Source organism: Cardiocondyla obscurior, linkage group LG02 (genome assembly GCF_019399895.1).
Source record: "Cardiocondyla obscurior isolate alpha-2009 linkage group LG02, Cobs3.1, whole genome shotgun sequence".
Lineage (NCBI taxonomy): Eukaryota > Metazoa > Arthropoda > Insecta > Hymenoptera > Formicidae > Cardiocondyla > Cardiocondyla obscurior.
Window position 1 is genome coordinate 7,614,682 of NC_091865.1, and position 19,789 is coordinate 7,634,470.

Below are 19,789 nucleotides of genomic sequence, written 5' to 3' on the forward strand. Positions count from 1 at the left end.
ATTTTTATAATTTTATTTTGGATATTTTATGTAAAGATATAAGGTTTATTACCTGCGTCATTTTATCGCTTTTTCCCTCCCAGCTGAGTCTTTCGTCGTAAAAAGGATCGTTATTGGTCCCGATGAAAATCGGCTCCCAGTGTACGAAACTGCCAGTTCTCTTGCCGACGTGAAACACGTGCAAGTCCTCAGTTTCCGGTGTCTCTTGCCACTCTTTGCTTTTCGGCACATTATGACAGCCAGAGCATAGTTTCTTATGAAACGGTATGGCGGTGCCCGTTTTCAGCATATGTATCTGTAAATTTATATAAGTCTTTAAAGCGGAACTTTGCAACAAGTTGCCCGGTAGGTAGATAAACAAATCTATTTGTGTGTTTTGTATACTCAAAGAGATTCATTTCGATTACGACCACTTTGCGAGAATGAAAATGACCTGCCAGGCGTATCAGATTTGTATGTGATGTCCGAACATCCGATATATAATTCGCTTATTTAGAAAAAAAAAAAAAAAGAAATAAATAAATAAATAAATAAATAATTAAAAAAAATAAAAAAAAATAAAAAATGCTACGCAGATGACCTGCACGCGTGTCGTGATTACAATCGCTCTCTGTTATGTCGCTTTGAATATGAACGCGACAAAGATGCATTGTGCTGTGCCGGGCGGTATACACGTACGGCAGCTGGACAATAGTGACGTTAATTCTACATATCAAGGTCCACGGTCAAAGGAAGCTCCATTGATTCGACTCGACCCTCGCGTTTGTGCTATTAATGACATGACACAATCGGGTACACCGTCGACCTCGTCGCGCTCTCTTTCGCGTCTGGTTAATTACCCCGACGTATCTCGATTGCATACGGGTCAGCGAACGATCACAAACGTACCAGGTGCGTCTTATTGTTAGGTGGCTGGCTTTTTTCGTCCACTTCGAAAATGGACAGCACGAAAACCTTAGGATTGGGCTTGTACAGAGCCGGTTGATCCCGCTTGCGGATCATCTCGAGGAACTTGACAGGCAGATTCGGACTGGGATACAGCTCGATGTCGCTGGGGAACACGTAGAAGGTGGGCGCGGACTCGCGCGCTACGTTACGTCCTACATTCACCGGGTACAGCAGCTTCTTCTCGTTTTTGTACATCTTTGCGAAGCTGACGTTCACCCATGGCGCTCCGAGCGAACAGTTGTACGTGTCGGAAGCGATCTTCTCCGACGGCGGTATCTAAAACAGAATCGCAAATCGAGTATTACGGAGATTAAAAGGAAACTTTAAGTTTAAGCACGACAGTTTCGTAAAATTACAAACGCAGTAGTTGTTTCAAAAGTTTTTTACATCTCTTCGCACTCACGTATTCTTCTTACAAATTTTTATATCGTCAATTGTCATTAGATTGTAAAATGCGCTGGAGAAAATGCATTTTATTAGCATCTTTGAGGAAAGGAATGCTAGAGAACAACGGGATATTCATACATGCGCAGCCAAGTGGTTTCCGATTGCAATCGCGATTACGTTAAAGACTCGTTTGCGAAATGCGGGCCACGCGAGCTTCGTTTTACGCGAACAAAACCGCACGCGGAAACCGTGGGGGTCTGTTTTACGATATCTAGATACGTATATCCGCCAGATCCGACGTTCTCGTTACAACACAAATAGACAGCAATAACGGCAACAAACAATTCCAGTTTGTGGAACGAGCTAAATACCCTTCACAGACGAATTGCATATGCATAAGGATTTCGTGCACGCACTACGCTTGAGAAACAAATTATCGTGAAGGAATGTTTAACGTCAAACCTTCAATTAATTAATTGTAATTCTTGGTATTAGCAAAACGGGATAATTTACGTGATTCTTTTAAGATTAATACATAAAGTTCAATAAAAGTTCAATAAGGTTAATAGCAATATCATACTGGCACACTTGATACTTGCAAGATTTAGAAACGTCTAAAAAGGATCCTCAAGAGGATCATAGACACGTGGTGCATTTAGTAACAGGCTGAAGTGATTAACAGGGATGAGTGCTCATTCGTTATATCGAGTTAGAACATTCGCCGGACGTTCGCTTTTCATGTCTGGAACTTGAAGGAAACTCAGGCACAACACGCTGGTGGTACTTGAGAAATGATTTTGAAACGTCTATTTACCATTTTTGGCACGTGTTTGCTGCTGAAGAAGACGTGAAAGGTCACTAGTTGCGAGACCAGAGGACTGCCACAGTTCCTCGAGTATCTGATGGCGTCGAGGGTCGCCGGGAAGTCGGTGCCGGGTGCATGCATGGCGATCGATATCGGCGCTCGCCAGCGTTCCAGCAGTGGCTCCAGATTGTCGAGGAACGTGTAGTCGGCGTGCGTGGTGTACGTCACGCTTTCCCAGCATCTCACCGCCATGCTCATCGGCACGTAATTATACAGCACCCAGTAGTCACCGCGCTGCGCCCGTCTCGGTTCGGTTGACTTCTCGTTGCAAGGCACGGCATCCTTCAGGCTCATCGGTTTGCGCGTAACAGTCGTCGTGCTATTCCTCAACTAGGCGAGAACAAGAAAAAGAGAGAGAGTCAGTTTAATTGCCGTTCAAAGGGGAAATTTACATGGAAAGCGGCGGAAATACCGCAAATAGCGCGGTGGCGAGCGCCTACAAGCCTGAATTCCTCAACGATAATCCCGGCGCACATCTCGACGTCCGGCTGTTTCGAGTTTAAATGCGAAATAACAATATTTCATTAACATTGCATAATCAATCATGATCTTTATCTGTTATCATTAAGGTAAATTAATTACGATGTGTACATCTTGATATCTATTAATTCCTGAATAGATATTTATTTTTATTATCGCAAGACTCGTCAGATAGAACGAGCCGCGCGCGCAATGATTAATCTAAATCAGAAGCTCCTCCAGGCTCGAAAGGATTACAGGGATCAGAGGGAAGGAGAGAAAAAGAAAACAGGAGTGAATACCGTCTGATTACGAGGATGCTCTTGCGGCTTGTCGAGGGCCTCGTCCTTGGCACCGTTGGGAGGCGTCGTGGTGACGAGACTGGTCTTGATGGAACGGCCAGCGCTAACGACCGCGGCCGACGACGAGGAAGACGACGCGGCGGCGGAGGCTGCGGCGCCTTTCTGGGTGCCATTGACCAGGTCGTTTAAGGTGCCGCCGTAGGTGTCTGATTGAAGCGGCGCCGCCGCCGCCCAGTTGGTCGGCGGTTCCTCTATCCACGGTCCGGACGAGCCGATGTGGGCACACACGTACAGCAGCACGCACACGTTCAGCACCACTGACAGGCGCAGCGCCCAGTTTCTGCGAGCGATGGCTGCGATGCTCATCCTCCAGGTCCGATCGCGGTGATCGACGAAACTGCGACTAGGAGACGCGAATGAGCCAAGGAACGAAAAGTTTAGAGAAAACGATGCTGCCCGACGATCTCCCGCGCTGTCGACGATACTCGGGTCACTCTGTGATTCCTTCGCTGACGGCGACCCGCCGCGTCCATCCCTTCGCAGCCCACGACTGGTGGTTGGCGATCAGGACCTGTTCATGGCCTCCCGGAAGCTGGCCGACCGGAGCTCGCTCGCGTGCAGCACCTGAAATGGGAGAAGGTTTTTCATTACGACGGAGGCCACTGTAAATCGCTTTGAATGTCGTTTTGTAACTTAGCGTACGCACGCGAGTGCATGTCCCGTGCACTCATTAGGCGATTTCAATAGACTTAGGAAACGAGCAGCCACGTGTGCTATTTATTCCGCAATTGTACGTTTTAAATCTTCAAAAGCGAGATTTGAATAGACCTTTTTTTTACCATATACATCTTGAACGTGAAATATAATGTTTAATTAACGTATATACGAAATTATGTCGTAACATAAACGTCAGGATTTTTATATTGCAACCACCACGAGGAGCCCAAACGCTGCAGCGAAGCGTCTCGCTGTAAATAGGTGCATGTCGCCCCGCCCCGTTTCATTTCGCTTCAATAGCAACAGCTGCGATATCTTTCGTTGGATCGCATCTCGTTTATCTCGCGATCCAGTTTATAGCGCGCGCTGCATCGGCGAGGACGACTTTCCCCCTGGTCTCGCATCTTCCTCCTCCGGCCAAGTCTTGCGGCAACCCCAGGGGCCTGGCGTCCCCATCGTAACGCAAAGTTGGCCGAGCGGTCCAAATTGAGCAACTGCAGCATTCCTGAGTCGAACGGGACCGCGCGCAGATTCGACGAGCAAGTGAAATCGAGAAGAAGCGGCACGGTTATTATCGAAAAAACAGATAGAACGACTAATAAGAAGTCGTCGCCTCTTCGTGACCGATCTTACGTCAACTCCTCCTCTCGAACACCGAATGGGAGTTCGCAAGTCACCGACAATTTATTCGGGGACTTTCACGCAGGAAGAAACGAAGCATCTTCTCGCCGCGAGTTGCTTCGTTCGCAATTTTTTTTTTCTTTTTTTTTTTTCCCTCCTTAGAAAATCGCGAGTCACTCGTCCGAATCTCACCAACTTTTCTCCTTTTCTTCCGCTGGCGATTTTACATAATTATAAACTCGAAGGAAATGCAGAGAGAAGAAACGTCCGAAGATCGATGTCGCGCGCGCTGACTGAGAGGGACTTCGATTAAAAAGTAATACCCGTACAACTGGGTCAGCTTCCCAGTAACACAAGGCAAAGCCGCGTGGTCTACTAAATGAAAAGCGAGGGTTTTGCAGCCACTTCGGTAGGAAAATATTGTAACAGTATATTATTTCGTGCCCAGGAGAATAATTTACGGCATGCGATACACTCGACCGTTATAACAATCGGGCGTAATTCAATCTTAACGCTGGAATTATCGGCGGCATTGGGAAATTGCATGATGAGCGTGCGCGCGATTTCTGCTTGCAAAATGCACGCGCGGCTCTGGAAAAGTTCACAAGCACGTAATAAATGTTCCCTCCCGCGCTTTGTGCCTGCCAAATGCACGTAAAGACGTGTTATTACCATGTGCTCCAAACGTTGACATTAGCTGCCTTAGATAAAGCGCGGTGATTTATTTATTTGAAAGCAACGAAACACAGAAAGAAGTCTGATAGCGACATTTAGCGCTGTTTTATCATTTAATTGTTAATTTTACGTCGTCATACGCGAATACTAACGCGAGATACATGGCGTTGCGGCTCGAACTTTTTCCCGTACAATGCGTAGAACGCTCGAATAGAAGTGATTTCCAATGTAGAATCGCCGTCCGCGATAAGGGCTCGATGCTCCATTTGATGGTCGTGGTCAATACGAATGCTCACGTTGCCTGCTAATTGTGATCATTCACAATCGACAAAAAATTCTTTCAAAATTTCCTGTCGTAAAAAAAAAATAAAAAAATAAAATAAAATAGCCATGATATAAAACCACTTAGGCAGATGATATGTTAATAATTACGCAGAATATCAAACCAGTAATACATATAGTAACAATATCAAATAGCAGGAGATTGCGATGGCCATTGAAAGACATCGGATCGTGATAGAAAAAAAAAAAATAAAATAAAATAAAATAAGAAAAAAAAGTCGCGAAATCCAGATTTCATTCGTCGAGGTGGGTGGTTTTTAATTATCGACTTTTCTCAAAGAGCCGGCCGTCCATTCGCCATTGATCGCGGAGAGAAAACTCATCAACGGGCCAGGCGTAGGAGTTCTTTGATCGCGGAAACGCAAACACGATCGCTATTTTTAAAACGTAGGCACATACCGTTTCCCGCCTGTCGTGCAATCCTCCCGTAAAGCTGGCTCTTTATAAACGGAAAGTTCGCGATAACGGATCGCGCCGTTATCTCGCGGAAATTTACATTCGATTCTTTCAGGGCGCTTCGACATTGAGAACCGGCGGGCGCGTGTCAGAACTTTTCTTGTTGAAACCTCGTGAACATCAACAGCTGATAGTCGCGTTACTCCGGGGCGAACTCGTCGCATCGAACTGCCCAGCAATCAACCGACATTACCGTATTACGAGATGAAGTATTGAAAAATAAAATCGCACCAAGAGAAGAACAGTGTGCATTAATTCAATTCAATTATTTCCCAGCGAGCGCTGGCAATAAATATTTCTATTATAATTTTACTTTCCACTCGACTTCTGCATATTGATTCCACTCATGACGAACGGCATTGCCCGATTAACGAGATGCTTACATTCCGCATGAATAATAAATCACACGTTATAAATATCAACAGGCAAGTGTAATAAAGCTTCGCCGAGCGAAAGCAAATTTTTGATGGATTAATAAACGTTAAGTAACATCCTGCAATCCGTTAAAAAAAAATATATATAGCACGTTTGTCTAGTATTTTCTTCTAGCCGAGTCATCGATCTACGATCGTTCCCGCAATGCCAAAAAGCCCACGCGAACGGATGTTCGGGCTTCCTGCCCGTTCAGGAAGTAGGCGTCGGTGACCGAAATTGATAGTGCCTCGGTGTCGAAATGATTCGCGCTCGTTAATCATTGCCTTAGCATCCCCAACCGTGCGCCCAATGTGACTACGAAGCTCGTAGACAGTCGAGACTCTCGCACCGTATCCCAGCATATTAGCTCCAACGTAATCTCGTTAATTAAAAGCACTGTTACTACGTCAAGTATTTAGAGAAGTTTATCGTGATCGGATATACGGGAAATAGTTTACGATTGCGGTGTAACGCGGTGCGGCAGTGAATGCTCGTGTGACTTCAATAACCCCAATCATCGTTTTCACAAATTTAGTAACTCGCTTCTTTTCACAAGCCGCGCACAATCGAGTTCTCGTAATTATTATTATATTCCCGAAGTATTTTCCTTGAATTAAAAAAAAAAAAGAAAAAAATTTCGCGAGCGGAAGAAGTCGAGCTTCGGGTAGCTCTTCATCAGCGTTGCATAAACGAGTTGGCTTAAAAAGATTTAAAAGCGACGGTACTTCGCGAAACGCCGACTCAGGGGTCTTTCACAATCGTGATTCAGCCGTGTTGCCTGTCGCGAGCTTCCACGCGTCCATTGTTAACGCGCGACGCACAATGAAACTGTCATTAAATTATTTTTAACTATTAGCGAGTTACATGGCAAATGAATCATTCGATCTTCGTGATAAACACTAGAAGCGACGTTAGCCGGCATCGTAATGTCCACGCGCGACACCGAGGCGACTATTAATTTATGTTTCTCGTAATTTATGGCGCGTAAGATCGTAACGCGATCTTTTCTCGCGAAAATGAAAATGGCACGGGATGTGCGCAAACCGCCGTAAACTGCACTCTCACCGTCGAAACATTTATTGTCACGTTACGAAGTTTTATTTTATTTATGGCATTAATTTCCAGAGACACAGTTGAGACACTTGCGGGTATTGAATTTCATTTTGAAACAAAAGAAGCAAATATATATACATATTTATTTTTATGTTAAGCTAGAATGATTCCCCGATACGTTTGAAATATCGTCGGAGGCTGAAACATCTTTCTGTATCGTTCGATCAATCGAAAACACAAATTTGACGTAGAAAAGGCTCGATTTATCAACCGCGACAGTGAATCAATTTTCTCTCGTCATTTCGCACGGTATTCGTATAATACATAACGCAAAACGTACGTGAAATTGGGTGATTTTACCGTCACATTTGTCAAACATATTCTTCTACGATCGTTCGAGCGAGTCTAATCAAACCGCAGAAAAAAAAAAAAAAATAGACCGAGCTAAGCGCGAACGTCCACATTTATTATTATAAAGATATAAAAATTAAAAAAAAATAAAAGAACAAATAAAACGTCTCAGAATCTAATCATATTTAATCTAATTTTTCTTTTTAATTGTTATCTATTTATTTGTATCTACTTATGAAACTAATAAATAAATAACAATTCAAACATAAAATTAAATTAGATATGATTAGAACAAAAAAAAAGAAAAATGTTTTCGACCTCGATTCGAAAAGGTTGCTTCATTTTCGCGGCCGTCACCGCCATCGCGGTGTTTGTTCGATATAAGCAATTAACCCCGATGAATCATGCGTATCACATCGAGAATACATTCTTACCCTCTAGGCACCCCGGGTTCACCGACCGTGACGAGTCCGTGGCATTCGCGTTACGCCGAGGCGAGTAAAATCGAAATTGGCGAAGATGAGATCGCCGCGAATAGGATACAACAACGCACCTTCGTTTCGCTTCTCGTCCGTCGCTATTTCATTAAACACGATCGCACGTCGCGATAAACGTCGCCGTTATCCGGAGCTCTCTTCCATCCGTAAATCTTTTGGCATTTAATTAAAGCGGTTAATTTATCGCGATACTGATACCCGCGCGTCAGGTATCGAGAGAAACCGATTAATCGTCGCTCTCGCGGCCGCGTGACTTAATTTAATTTAACACGCGACGATGTGACGAGAATCACGGCCGAGTGAACAGGTAGCTAGGCTTCGTGCTCGCGTCGAGATGAGCCCATGCGACGATTTTCTCGGCGCGCTGCAGCCGACCGCATTAAGACGAGGTTTAAGTCTACGGGTGCGTGATAAGGAGTGACAATGCGCGCGATAGTAGCAAGCGTCTTCACTTATGCGTGACAGTCCGGCTAAATTATTTACACTGTGATGCAGCTGCACGCGACGTGCAGGTTGGCGATCGATGCGAGGACGGTGCGCGATCGGGTAAAACTGAATGAAAGAAACGAAGGGCTCCCCTCCGCGGACGGGCGGTACCGAAAGAGACCTACGATCGAAATGTCATTTCCTCCGAAAGAACGGACTGAAGCGAGAATCACGGAAGCGGTATTAGTTATAGAATGTGTTAATATAGAAGTGATTACCAAGTTCAGCCGAGCGTGGCATTTAGAACACCTTGTATTTTTTTTTCATATTATTGACATTTAAATATGTCTGGTTTTTTTTTCTTTCTTTTTTTTTTCTTCTTTTTTTTTTTTACTTTAGCCAACGGCAGTCGATTGCGACAAAATGAATTATATTAATAGTGGCCGTTATCATAACGGCTAGTTATCATATCGTGGCATAAAGCACTTACGAAACATCTGAATGGTTATTTCTCTGGCTACAATAGGATTGCGCGAACGCGCTAATAAGTTTTCTTCATAATTACCTCATGGGAGGCAGTGCTCGCGTTCACTTATCGTGTCCGACACATAAATCTCCCTGATGCGATAAACTCGCAGTAAAGCTCGCGCCGATCTCGCTGCAATATGCCTCTCACGTCAACTTCATCGTGACGAAACCTTTTATCTGCTTTTCATCGACACGAAAGCGTTTCGTGCTCCCGTTCGCCGACGATCCCCTTATGACGACAAATTAAGTTTCAGTGGAATTATATATACAAATTATTCCCACATGTAACGTCCGAGAACTAAAGGGGCTTCTTAAATACATTTTATACCATTACGAATACTAATTTAATAGCTAGATAAGCGACGCAATAAACCGACATAACGCGAAATGTATACGAAGAAAAAAAAAAACCTTTATCTGTGCATAAAAAGCGATCTGGGAGTAAATATTTTAAACAAAGCATGCAAGAGAACAAGAGTCGCTCGAATTTGACGCCGGGCAAAAATTGGATCGTTTCGTGGCAGTACGCGAGCAATTTGCAGAGCCAGATTTTAATTCGAAGTGGCCGGATCGAGTTCGCGAGTCAGAACAGAGCGTGAATTGATAGACCGCCTGTTATTAGCGTTCACGTGCATATCTACCGCGAGCGAGATCGACGTTAATGGCGAAACAGCGGCAAACTGCGCGGGCACGTATTCCCGGTACCGTCACGTACCGATCCGCGATAATTCCGCGATAATTCCGCAATGATGTGCGACTCGTTACGAGCGCATGACCGGACGCGCGTTCGCGGGCTCTTAAGCACAGTTCGATCCACGGCGTCGAAGATCGATCGGCTTTCGTGCTCGTAATAAGGCTGCTCCTCCTCGAGACGTATCGCATCCGAGCGTTTCCGTGCTTTTAATGAGTGCATTCAACAGGGTTATCACTCTTCCGAAGAGAGATAAGAAGATTCCTCTCCCCCGCGGGAAATCGAGCGGTCAATCGAGAGAAGATCGGGCAGACTCATTAATGTTAAAAAAAAAAAAAAAAACAACTCACTCTTTCATGAAATTAGGATGCCGGTAATTTTTTCTGGAGCACCACTTCCGGCGTTATCGAAGGGATCTGAAACGACGACCCGTCTGAGTTGTTACTAATATTCAAGAATTTTCAGGGTTTTTATCTTATCGTTGTTTAACAATCGTGCACTAGAAGATCGTGAAATAGGTAAAATAAAAAAAAATAAAAAATGCGAGCAGCCATAACGTTACATGGAATTTAGCAAAATAAAGAAGAACGGCGCTAATGCGAGTGATTCGAGACATCGTGTTTTCGCGTAGACGCGAAGTAGTATCATCAATCAATTCCTCGTCGCCGCGCGTAAGTAAGGTAACGCCTATACACGCGTGCCGAGTACGGCGTTATATTTAGGTGCCAGCTTTACGCCGGCTTCTCAAGGTAATCTGGTTTTCCGCCTTCTGATCTGGTGTAATAATCTGATCTTTTTTTCTTATGACGTTTTTCTTGCGCGCGTTCGATCGCACTTTCCGGCTTCTGAATCGCGCTCGCCTTCGCGGCTGTCGTAGCGGCAAAAAGCCTCTCATTTTTCCCGCACCTCCCTTTTTTTCACCTTCAAGAAATTAACGGCAATTATTTTCTTCTTTTTTTTTTCTCTCTCCACTTTTTCACCCATACAGGTTCGATACGCGAGCGAGATGACGATGCTACGTGCTGACGTTGATAAATTCGACTCGGCCTGATAAATGTCATATATATATAATTCGATTAACGCAACGTAATAACGAAATGAACAATGGACAAATTTATATAATAAGCTGCATATAACTTTTCAGTATAATCCATTGTATCGTAAAAACACAAAAGTGTGACGAAATAAATGCACTTGCTATTGTGCGAGAGTCCTCGCCATTCACCTCGTCACGGCGACAAGATCTCGCCCCGAACGCCGAGATTTTCACGCGAAATCGCGCCCGCCGTTCTCGAGCGCGCATAAATCGACGCTAACACGGCGAAGCACTATTGTTAATGAAGTGCACAACTTGCGTAACCGCTTGTCGCATTCGCGGTCTCGTTTACCATTTCAAAATTACGGCAATAAATCGTCGGACATGGGACGTGCACGCGCGGGATCGCTGCGTTAATTACGACAGCTCTCCCGATCGCTGGGATGCGGTAAACACATCGGTAACGAGAAACGTAGCCACCCGCACTGAATCGTCGTGAACGATCACGTAAATGCAGTGCCACCGCGGCAAGGCGCGGGTCACGCCCCTTTAATTAAAAAATCTAGGGCGCGCGATACTTAGCGCTCCCCTTAATCACGAAATTGACGGAACGAGTCACGCACCCGTTTGCACAGAGCACACCTTTATTTGCGTTGCACGGCGAGAGGGAAAATAGAAGACGCGAAGGAAAACTGAAGGGAAAATTCTCGAGGAAATGTTCGTGATCACGGAATATCTACGTTGAGTATCGAAAAAAAAATTCTATTTATACACCTTACGTAGATTTTATATTATCAGAGCGATAATATAAAGTTCATTTTTCTTATATAAAAAAAAATATATATATATTATTTTGCAAACGTAATAATATGCTGAATACACGACGCAATTTTATCAATGTGTATTAACATGTTACGAATATTAAACGTTTCTTTGATTCGATTACCGTACGAATTACAGGTTCAGGACGGTTTTTCTTTTTTCCTCGTCTGCTTAGGTGAATTCGAGTGTCGCGTCGAGCTCGCGAAAGCTGTGGTCCAGCCTCGCGGAAGTTCACGTTTGTGGACTCACGGTGAAAAGTCACGTATGTCTAATGCTGCGGCTTGGAAACCGGTTCGGCGGAAAGTTCGTCGCGACAGCCTTGAGTCGCTAGCGCATTCACCGTCGTCGTCGTCGTCGTCGTCGTCGCGGTTCGTTGCCGTCGTCACCGTCGCGGTCGAGGCGTTTTCCCCGCGGCGGGGATGCGAATTCTAACGTGCAAGTTCACGGTTTCTCGATCGCGCGATCTTCCACGCGACTTCTCTCAATCCGGAATGTGGGCCGCGTACCCGATCACCGGCTCGCAAAGCGACAGCAATCCGGTATCAGTTACGCTCGATATCTCCGCGGCGCTCGAAAACCCGCGAACTCGCCACTTTCCCTCGCGAGCGAAGAGGAATATTTTGTCCGTCGTGCTGTTTTTACAGATCAAAATTATTCGGACTGTATTTCATTTAACATAAATAATTCCGTGATATTATAACAATTATTTCACCGCAAATATGATGAGCATCGAACTAGATATCAGCATAAATTAATTACATTTTCGCGACTTTTCCTAAAATCATCCTATGGAATTTGGAAACTGCGTTAATTCTTTTACATTCAATCGTGACTCTAATGCTCTTTCGCATAGAGATATTTCTAACATCCGATAGTTGATCGTTATCTGTAGAAATGTTGAGCTCGCGACCCCGACTGATTTTGATGTCGAGATATTTTCGTGTACCAATTGTAAGTTCTCTTTAAATTCCCTTTAAGACCTTCGCTTCAAAACCATTTTCGCGGTACTCGTCTTCTTCAAAATAGATCCACTAATACCGAGTGAAATTAGAATTCCAAGGAGGCAAACTTCAATAGCTCAAAAGCTTAAACGCTAATGCACCTGCTTGGTTCTTGGGCCACGTGTCCCGGTGTGTTTTAACGATCCACTTACTATCGAACGCCCGTGTCGCTCATTCAACGCTAAACGTGTAAATCACTCTTGATAGAAAGGCTCATATTCGGCGATCGTATTACATCGGCATGACTTCCTGACTTTAAAGGCGGCACGCGTCTCCGGTCGTGCGCCTTTTAACGGTAAACGCTGCTCAAGAAAATCATCTCAAGGCTGCGAACAATATAACGGGCTTTAACATACTTATCTTTCTCGCTTTGCATTTCGTATTTTTCCAGCTTTCGACAAACAGTTTTTCTTTTTGTTTTTTTTTTTTTTTTTTTTGCATAGATATATACGGCTGACATTTGCAAATCCTTCCTTATCTAGAAGTCATACGTGCCGTATATACATCAGCGTTGAGCAAATCATTTGCGATTACGTGGTATTGCATGCACAAAATGGCAAAATATCTCGACAAAAAAAAAAGTATAAAAAACTTTACGTACATATTTCAATTTTTCGCTTGTCAGTACTGTTCGCTTTTTAAGATTCTTTCCTCGCAAAGAATGGTTTCCGCCCGGCAAGAGTTTCGTTGGAAAGACATAACCCCGTTAAGGTGAATCTTCCTTTCAGACCTTCCCCGGAATGTTCTTTTTTTTTTTTTTCCAAGTCTCGAAACTTTCCTTTTGCCCGAACGCATCGATTTCTATTTGCTACTGCTGCGAAATTTCTAATGCCAACTCGGCGACATGTTGAAAACTGATAGATTCTTTCGTTACATTTTACTCTCAGGACTTTGTACTAGCTGCAACTTTTAAACGAGCTATTTTATCACGTGCAAATAGTGAATGCAAATGCGAGCGTCGCAAACTTCTGGAAATTACAATATCGTGTAATACGCCTACGTGCAGCCCAGATAAAACTGACAGTACAGATATGGAGGAGTGTTTATTCTGAAATAAATTTCATAGTGATATTACGATTAAACTTCGCTGGATACTTATAGACAGTCACGAAAGAACGATTCGCAGCCGCAGAAGCGCGAATTCACAATAGCAACGACGAATCGCAAATCCGTTTGTGTAGACACGAACGTGGAAGCAAGAGACGAACGGAGTCGTGAGAATTGTTCATTGTTTCCTTAAACCTGCTCAACCGCGACGGCACATTTAGCGGCACGACATTTATGCGTCGCGGTTAACGCGCGTCGTTTTTGTGCTCGGTGCCTGTTCAACTCCCTTCTCATTTTTTTCTTCGTTTTTGCGCGAATAACGAATTCCTCTGCGCGAGTATATCGCGACAAATTTACCTTCGAATTTGCGAAACGGGAATCCTTTTACTTAACCATTTGTATCGATTTAAACGAGCGCCTCTTCGCGAATACGAGGACGAGCTATTTTTATTTATATGTATATTCAACTTGATTTTAACGAATATCTCGGAATACGGAAACGGAGATTTTTATCGAGATACTCGCGACGACGATTTCACTGTGTCGTAGATATAATCTACTTTTTATCAGATTGTTTCATTACTAATCATTTTTATTGAATAAATTTAATATGTACAATCACGAAATTAATAATAACTGATACACGGTATAGCTGGAATTGAATTTTTTATTTCCACGCGAATTTATCTAACAGCGCCATAAAAATCGCTTATCAGCGATTACGAACGTCATCGAATACCATTATGAATAATGTAGAAAGAAAAAAAAAAAACCGGTGGATAAAAAAAATACTCTTCACTGACGCGGCATACTTTCTTTTTACGTAAACTCGTATCGACTGTTGTAGTCATCTATTAGCATACGTGTCATTTCTACGAACATCTGTTAGGTCAAGGTGCCGGCGAAACGGCTAATAAAATGTTCATACTTATATGTTTGTGCTCAATTGCATATTCGCTTATCCCACAAAGAAATTATTAAAAGCAATTCTCTCTTTTAAATAACTCAACGGCGAGTGCAAATCGCGCTTATAGTCCGCAGAAAAAGTCGAAGTTAATAGACAAGAAAACGATTTTCAGCTGATTACCAGTCATTAATTGTCGACAACCGGTTCTCCGATTATGATGGAAGAAGGATAAAAAAAAAAGGAAAAAAAGTAAAAGATTCAAGATGAGTCAGGTCGAATGTATTTGCGCCCATGACTGGAGGAGAATCTGGTTTCGTGAAATTGCTTGCAAGTCTACTGAAAAATCCATTGCGCCTCTCGACCGTATTATAGAAAAGTCGAAAGATTTCGCCGGTTATTGTTCGTAATTAATATCGCAAATAAATATTGCACAGGCATTTCTAGCCTGTGCTATCTCGCAGTGGATATCGATTGCGGCGTCTTTGCGCGTCCTTGTGATGTATGCTCTCAAGCCAAGAAGCACTCTGACCGGTCGCTCACCCCTGCCCACCCTTAGAAACGTATTATCCCTCGCGAATTAACCTTTGTGTAATCGAAGGGGGGAAATCGCCGTTTTCTCGCGAGAGCTGAAAGAAAGATCGGGGTCCTTTTATCGGATAATCTTATTAGAGAACTTTGTAAGTACGAATTTCGCCGTAATAACTCGATTTGGCAAGTCTATCGTGATTTGATATTTCAATCGCGTTTAAATACTTAATCTTAATCAACCAAAACAAAAAAAAGAAAAAAAGACAATAACTTCGTAAAATTGAATTGCATAAAAAGATGACAGTATCTCGCGGCATAAATAAAGCGTGAAAATATTTAGCAATTTTTTTTCAACGAGCTTTTACGTCGGGAGTGCGCGTTGTATTACTAACACGTTATATTTCTCGGTTTCTTTTGTATCCATAGTTATAATTATATGCGCTGTAAAATTTTTTTATTTCATTTTCTCGTGTATCATAAAGCACTTTATTATTCTCTTTATTAATGTCACGTATAATTATCACGTATGAAACAACGTGGCTGCATTTTACCGTTTCCTCTCTTCTATCCGTTTTTTAAGGACTGTAAAAGTTAACCCGCTTCCCGAGGTCGCGATATACACATAGCTCGATCGAAGCATCTCGATCCTCGTAAAATTCTCGCGGAGTGCAGCAGTTCGGCGAATACTTTCACGTCTCATTCTTCTTAAGTCCCCGAGATGCTTATCCGTTCTCGCGTCTCTCGATCGCGATCTTGGGATAACGCACGCTCATCCGAACTATCGAATTTCTTCGACGACGGCCTCGAGAATGCTTCAAGATAATGTGCAAACTATGTTCATTCGATTATTTGCATTGGCATCTCCGAATGAAAATAATTCCCACTTTAAACGTCTCGCTTGCATAACCGTACAAATTTCAGGCTTTCAAAAATACACAATGCCACGCAAAGAAAATGTTTACAAGATGTATTTAATTTTACTTAGTGATTTAATGATTGCGTAATGCGCAGCAGCGTTTTTCTCCAGTTAAATATTGCTCTTCTCCGTTTATTAAAATTGTCTTATTCCGTAAAACTCTTAGGGAGCGCTGATCTACAAACCGCGTTATGCAAGATCTTCCCGGTGCACATCGAGATGCGACAGTCGCTCCGATTTTACTTTCGATCGCTGACACAGTCGCCGCGGCCGACGAAAGTCTGCTCAAACTTTCACGGCGATGTCTTACGCGACAGGCGTGCTAATGTTAGAAAGGTCGCGCGTTTCCAACCGATTGTTCGGCGAGTTTGGTCGATTGAAATTCACTAACGCGAGAGTTAAACGAATTCCAATTGAAGGGCGCGAGAGCGAGATTTATATTATTTCTTTTCTTAATTTTCTTCCGTATTGAATCGAAAGTGCAATCTTTATTCTGCAGTTCTGCTAAAAGCGCGGCGCGAAAGCGAGGCGTTCAAGGGGGGATCGAAACACGATTATATGTTTAAAAATTGATGCTCTTACACGGAGCTCAGCCGCGGTAAATTATGTCATGCATAATATATATTATTAAGTTATTTTCATCTTCGATTATTCGTGGGAATTTCGTGATATTATAAGAAGAACGTTGCGATAATACTTAAGAGCCCGATTGGTTGATTAAGACGGATTATCTGCGAGGGAGACAGCCGGATGATCGAGCGCAAAAACCACGAAGTCATTAGCTGTAAGTGGTGATGCAACGACACCAACCTCGATCGTTTCTGATCAATTGTGGCGTAATTCTTGCGTCATCTTGCATTCTGTGAGGCAGCGACGATTCAAGCCTACCAAATTTTTCTACGCGACAGCTTAGGCCAGACTCTACAGCCATTTGTTGCGATAGAAAAAATTTACGATAAAAAAAAAAATTAAAAAGAATTATTCATTAAATTAATTAATCATATTAAGCGATATGTCCACACACGTGTACTCCTCGAGGGACAACTAAAGTTTATCGGAATAACTATGGAAATTCGATGCTACCGAGGGTAGGGCGCTTCGGATATAATATACGCGTCGATTGGAGCTTCTCGCAAGACTACGAAACCCGATGCTCCGGTTTCTCAATTCCGCCGTCCGCCTTTCGAAATCTGATCGATCGTGCCTCTTCTGCGTTCTCTTCGCGGGAGATAACGACGTCCCTGAAAAGAATCGGACGGCGATCGTCGCCGTCATCAAGTGCGTGCGACTTCCAGTCGGAAGGCCGACCGGAGAGCTTTCACCTCACGATCGTTCTCGTCACGAGCGCACTCTTCAAGGCCGTTTCGAGGATGTCGCGCGACCTCTGCGTCATCATCCTAACTGGAATATGCATGCGACTCGCGCGCACCTAAGTGCACTCCCGCCAGATAAGACGGATAAATATTTAAGTCCCGGCTAAGACAACTGGGCACGGTAGGGTGGTTTGCTTACTATAGCCTCGCTTTACCGTACGCCCTCCGCCTCGACGACAAAATAATCACGTTCGCTACGTGAAACCGTTTGATAAACATTTTACTTGATACTAGTCAGATGTTAGCGCACTGTCAAACGTGAAAGGTCCTTACGTTAAGAGTCTCGGAACTTTTATCGCGCCAGGAATTTAATTTCAATACCTTTTTGTAAACTTAAAGAAAGGGCACTTTCTAAACATGATAACAGTTTTAAAAATATTACTGTCACGTACGTTTCTAAATTAATTAATTATAAGCGAAAGTATATATATTATATGTCTCGTGGGCGTGTTTAATTTAATTTTATTATCGCTTAAGGCGGGACTGGACTCGAAATATATTTCATTGAATCGCTCGGACGTAAGCAGCAGTTGGCCAGGTAGCTGTGTTTTGCAGCCGCTCGTGTTGGCTCCGCATAAATTTAAAATTGGTGCAAGGAGGGCGATCGATCCGGGGATTTTGGCAGCGGACTGTTATGATTATCGCGGCCGACGATTGCGCCCGCTTGGGTGCAGGTGTTAAGTCTTATCGACCGGCTTCTGCAATCGCCCAGGGGGGACTTGACCTCGACTGTCGTCGGCCGCGATCCGTATGATCGTCGTTAATCGACATCTTGTTAGCGTAAACCCCTTTACCGCGTCGGCTCTCTTAAATCCGCAGAGCCAACTTCGAACGCCTGTACCCGATTAACCCGAATTCGATTTCGGATCGCGCCGCGGATTTGGCGCAACAAAGCCCCTTAGATGCTTCCCATGGTTTCCGATTGAATTTTATTCCGAGCTCGCGTCCCGTACCATTAAACTCGAAGCCCGCATGTCTCGCGCTCGGGAGAAGCACTTTGCCGGGCACTTCGAATCGATAACATCCACTGCGATTCGTTCGAAACCATCGCGTCTCTTTCTTCGTGCATGGCCGCGACACGCGGGTTTCGTCGAGTGCTAGAGGGTTAATTGAGAATCCGCGATTTATGTCCGTCACATCGCGAGTCAACGCTCTCGTCCTCGTTTTTACCTCGACCTCGGTTTGCGATCCACCTACTCGTCTTTTGCTTGGCACGCGACGAACTTATATATAAAAACGAAAAAAAAAAGAAAAGAAAAGACGGAAATGGGAAGCACCGTTCTTTATTCTCGCTAATTTGCGAATATATCCGGAAGATCTCATCGCGTTTTTTATCGCATCTGACAGTAATTATTTTGATTACTTTCACTTGTAACGTAATTACGAAAGTAGTTGCACGCGAAATATTGTAATATTTAAGAATAAAATAAAGAAGAAATTAATGCAATTTTTAAAAGAGTTTCTCTACATATTTTTATTACTTTTCTCTCTCAGTACTCTCATTATAAACGAGTAATACTGTCGGTGAAAGAGCTCGATCGAAGCGGCTTCGTCCCGGTATCTGGTCGACAAATGGCGACGTTAATTATTTATTTATTTTTTTTTTCTCGCGGTGAAATCGGTCCGATGTAACGCTCATTTGGATAGTGGCCAGCGATCAGAGGAAATGCAATTAAATTTTGGACGGATGATATCATTGCCAGGAATCAAGTCGGGGGCAAAACAGGTTGAAGAGGCGGACCGATCGATTTCCTGCTTTGCGACTACTGGCGGTCACCTTAACTTAGTACACGACGTTGTGTACCAACGGGGTTACTCGGCCCTTTTATCAAACATAACGACCCACCCAAAGAGTGATTTCTTATTAACATACACGAGACCTTTTGTCCGTCTTATCCATCTTTTATCCTGTCCCAACAGAATTATCCTAACGTTGTGATTGATGAATTTCTTTCTCTCCTCGCTGCTTTATATATTTTTTTTCTTTTTTTTTACTGACGCGAATTTTATTTCTCTGCATTTTTATATTTTGTACTTTTGATTCAAAACGACCGGTTGTATCATTCTTATCGTTTTATGGAGATCAGATTAAGCAATGTCCGATTTTATTACGTAAATTGTTGTAAATAGATAAATCACGTCTCGTTTTGAATGCGCGCGATTGAGCCAAACTTTTTTTTTTCCCCTCTCGCGGCAATTCACCGATGACATATGAATTCTGTGTTATACAAGAAGCACGCCGAGCGAAGTGCGGCTTTGCATTTGAAACACACGATTCTGTACAAACCCACCGGCAGGAAATTAAAAACGGAAATGATTAACTCCCCCGGGATGTGACTCGCCGTTCCGCATACAAATAAATAAAAATAAAAGCGGAGAAGCAGCACGAGGCCCGCCCTTTGTGTGCACGCGGATAATGCATTTTCG

General features: G+C 43.5%; 1 protein-coding gene across 1 annotated transcript in view; it reads right to left on the reverse strand.

Annotated features, from left to right (window-relative positions):
* Positions 1-19,789, reverse strand: part of LOC139113190 (beta-1,4-glucuronyltransferase 1) — a 29,064-nt gene that overhangs the window by 3,931 nt on the left and 5,344 nt on the right. Inside the window, exons 2-5 of the mRNA XM_070674149.1 lie at positions 2,962-3,585; positions 2,150-2,530; positions 889-1,224; positions 53-295 (exon numbers count right to left, since the gene is read on the reverse strand). Coding sequence (XP_070530250.1) covers positions 53-295; positions 889-1,224; positions 2,150-2,530; positions 2,962-3,327 — 1,326 coding nt within the window. The 5' untranslated portion in view covers positions 3,328-3,585. The remainder of the gene's footprint in view (positions 1-52; positions 296-888; positions 1,225-2,149; positions 2,531-2,961; positions 3,586-19,789) is intronic.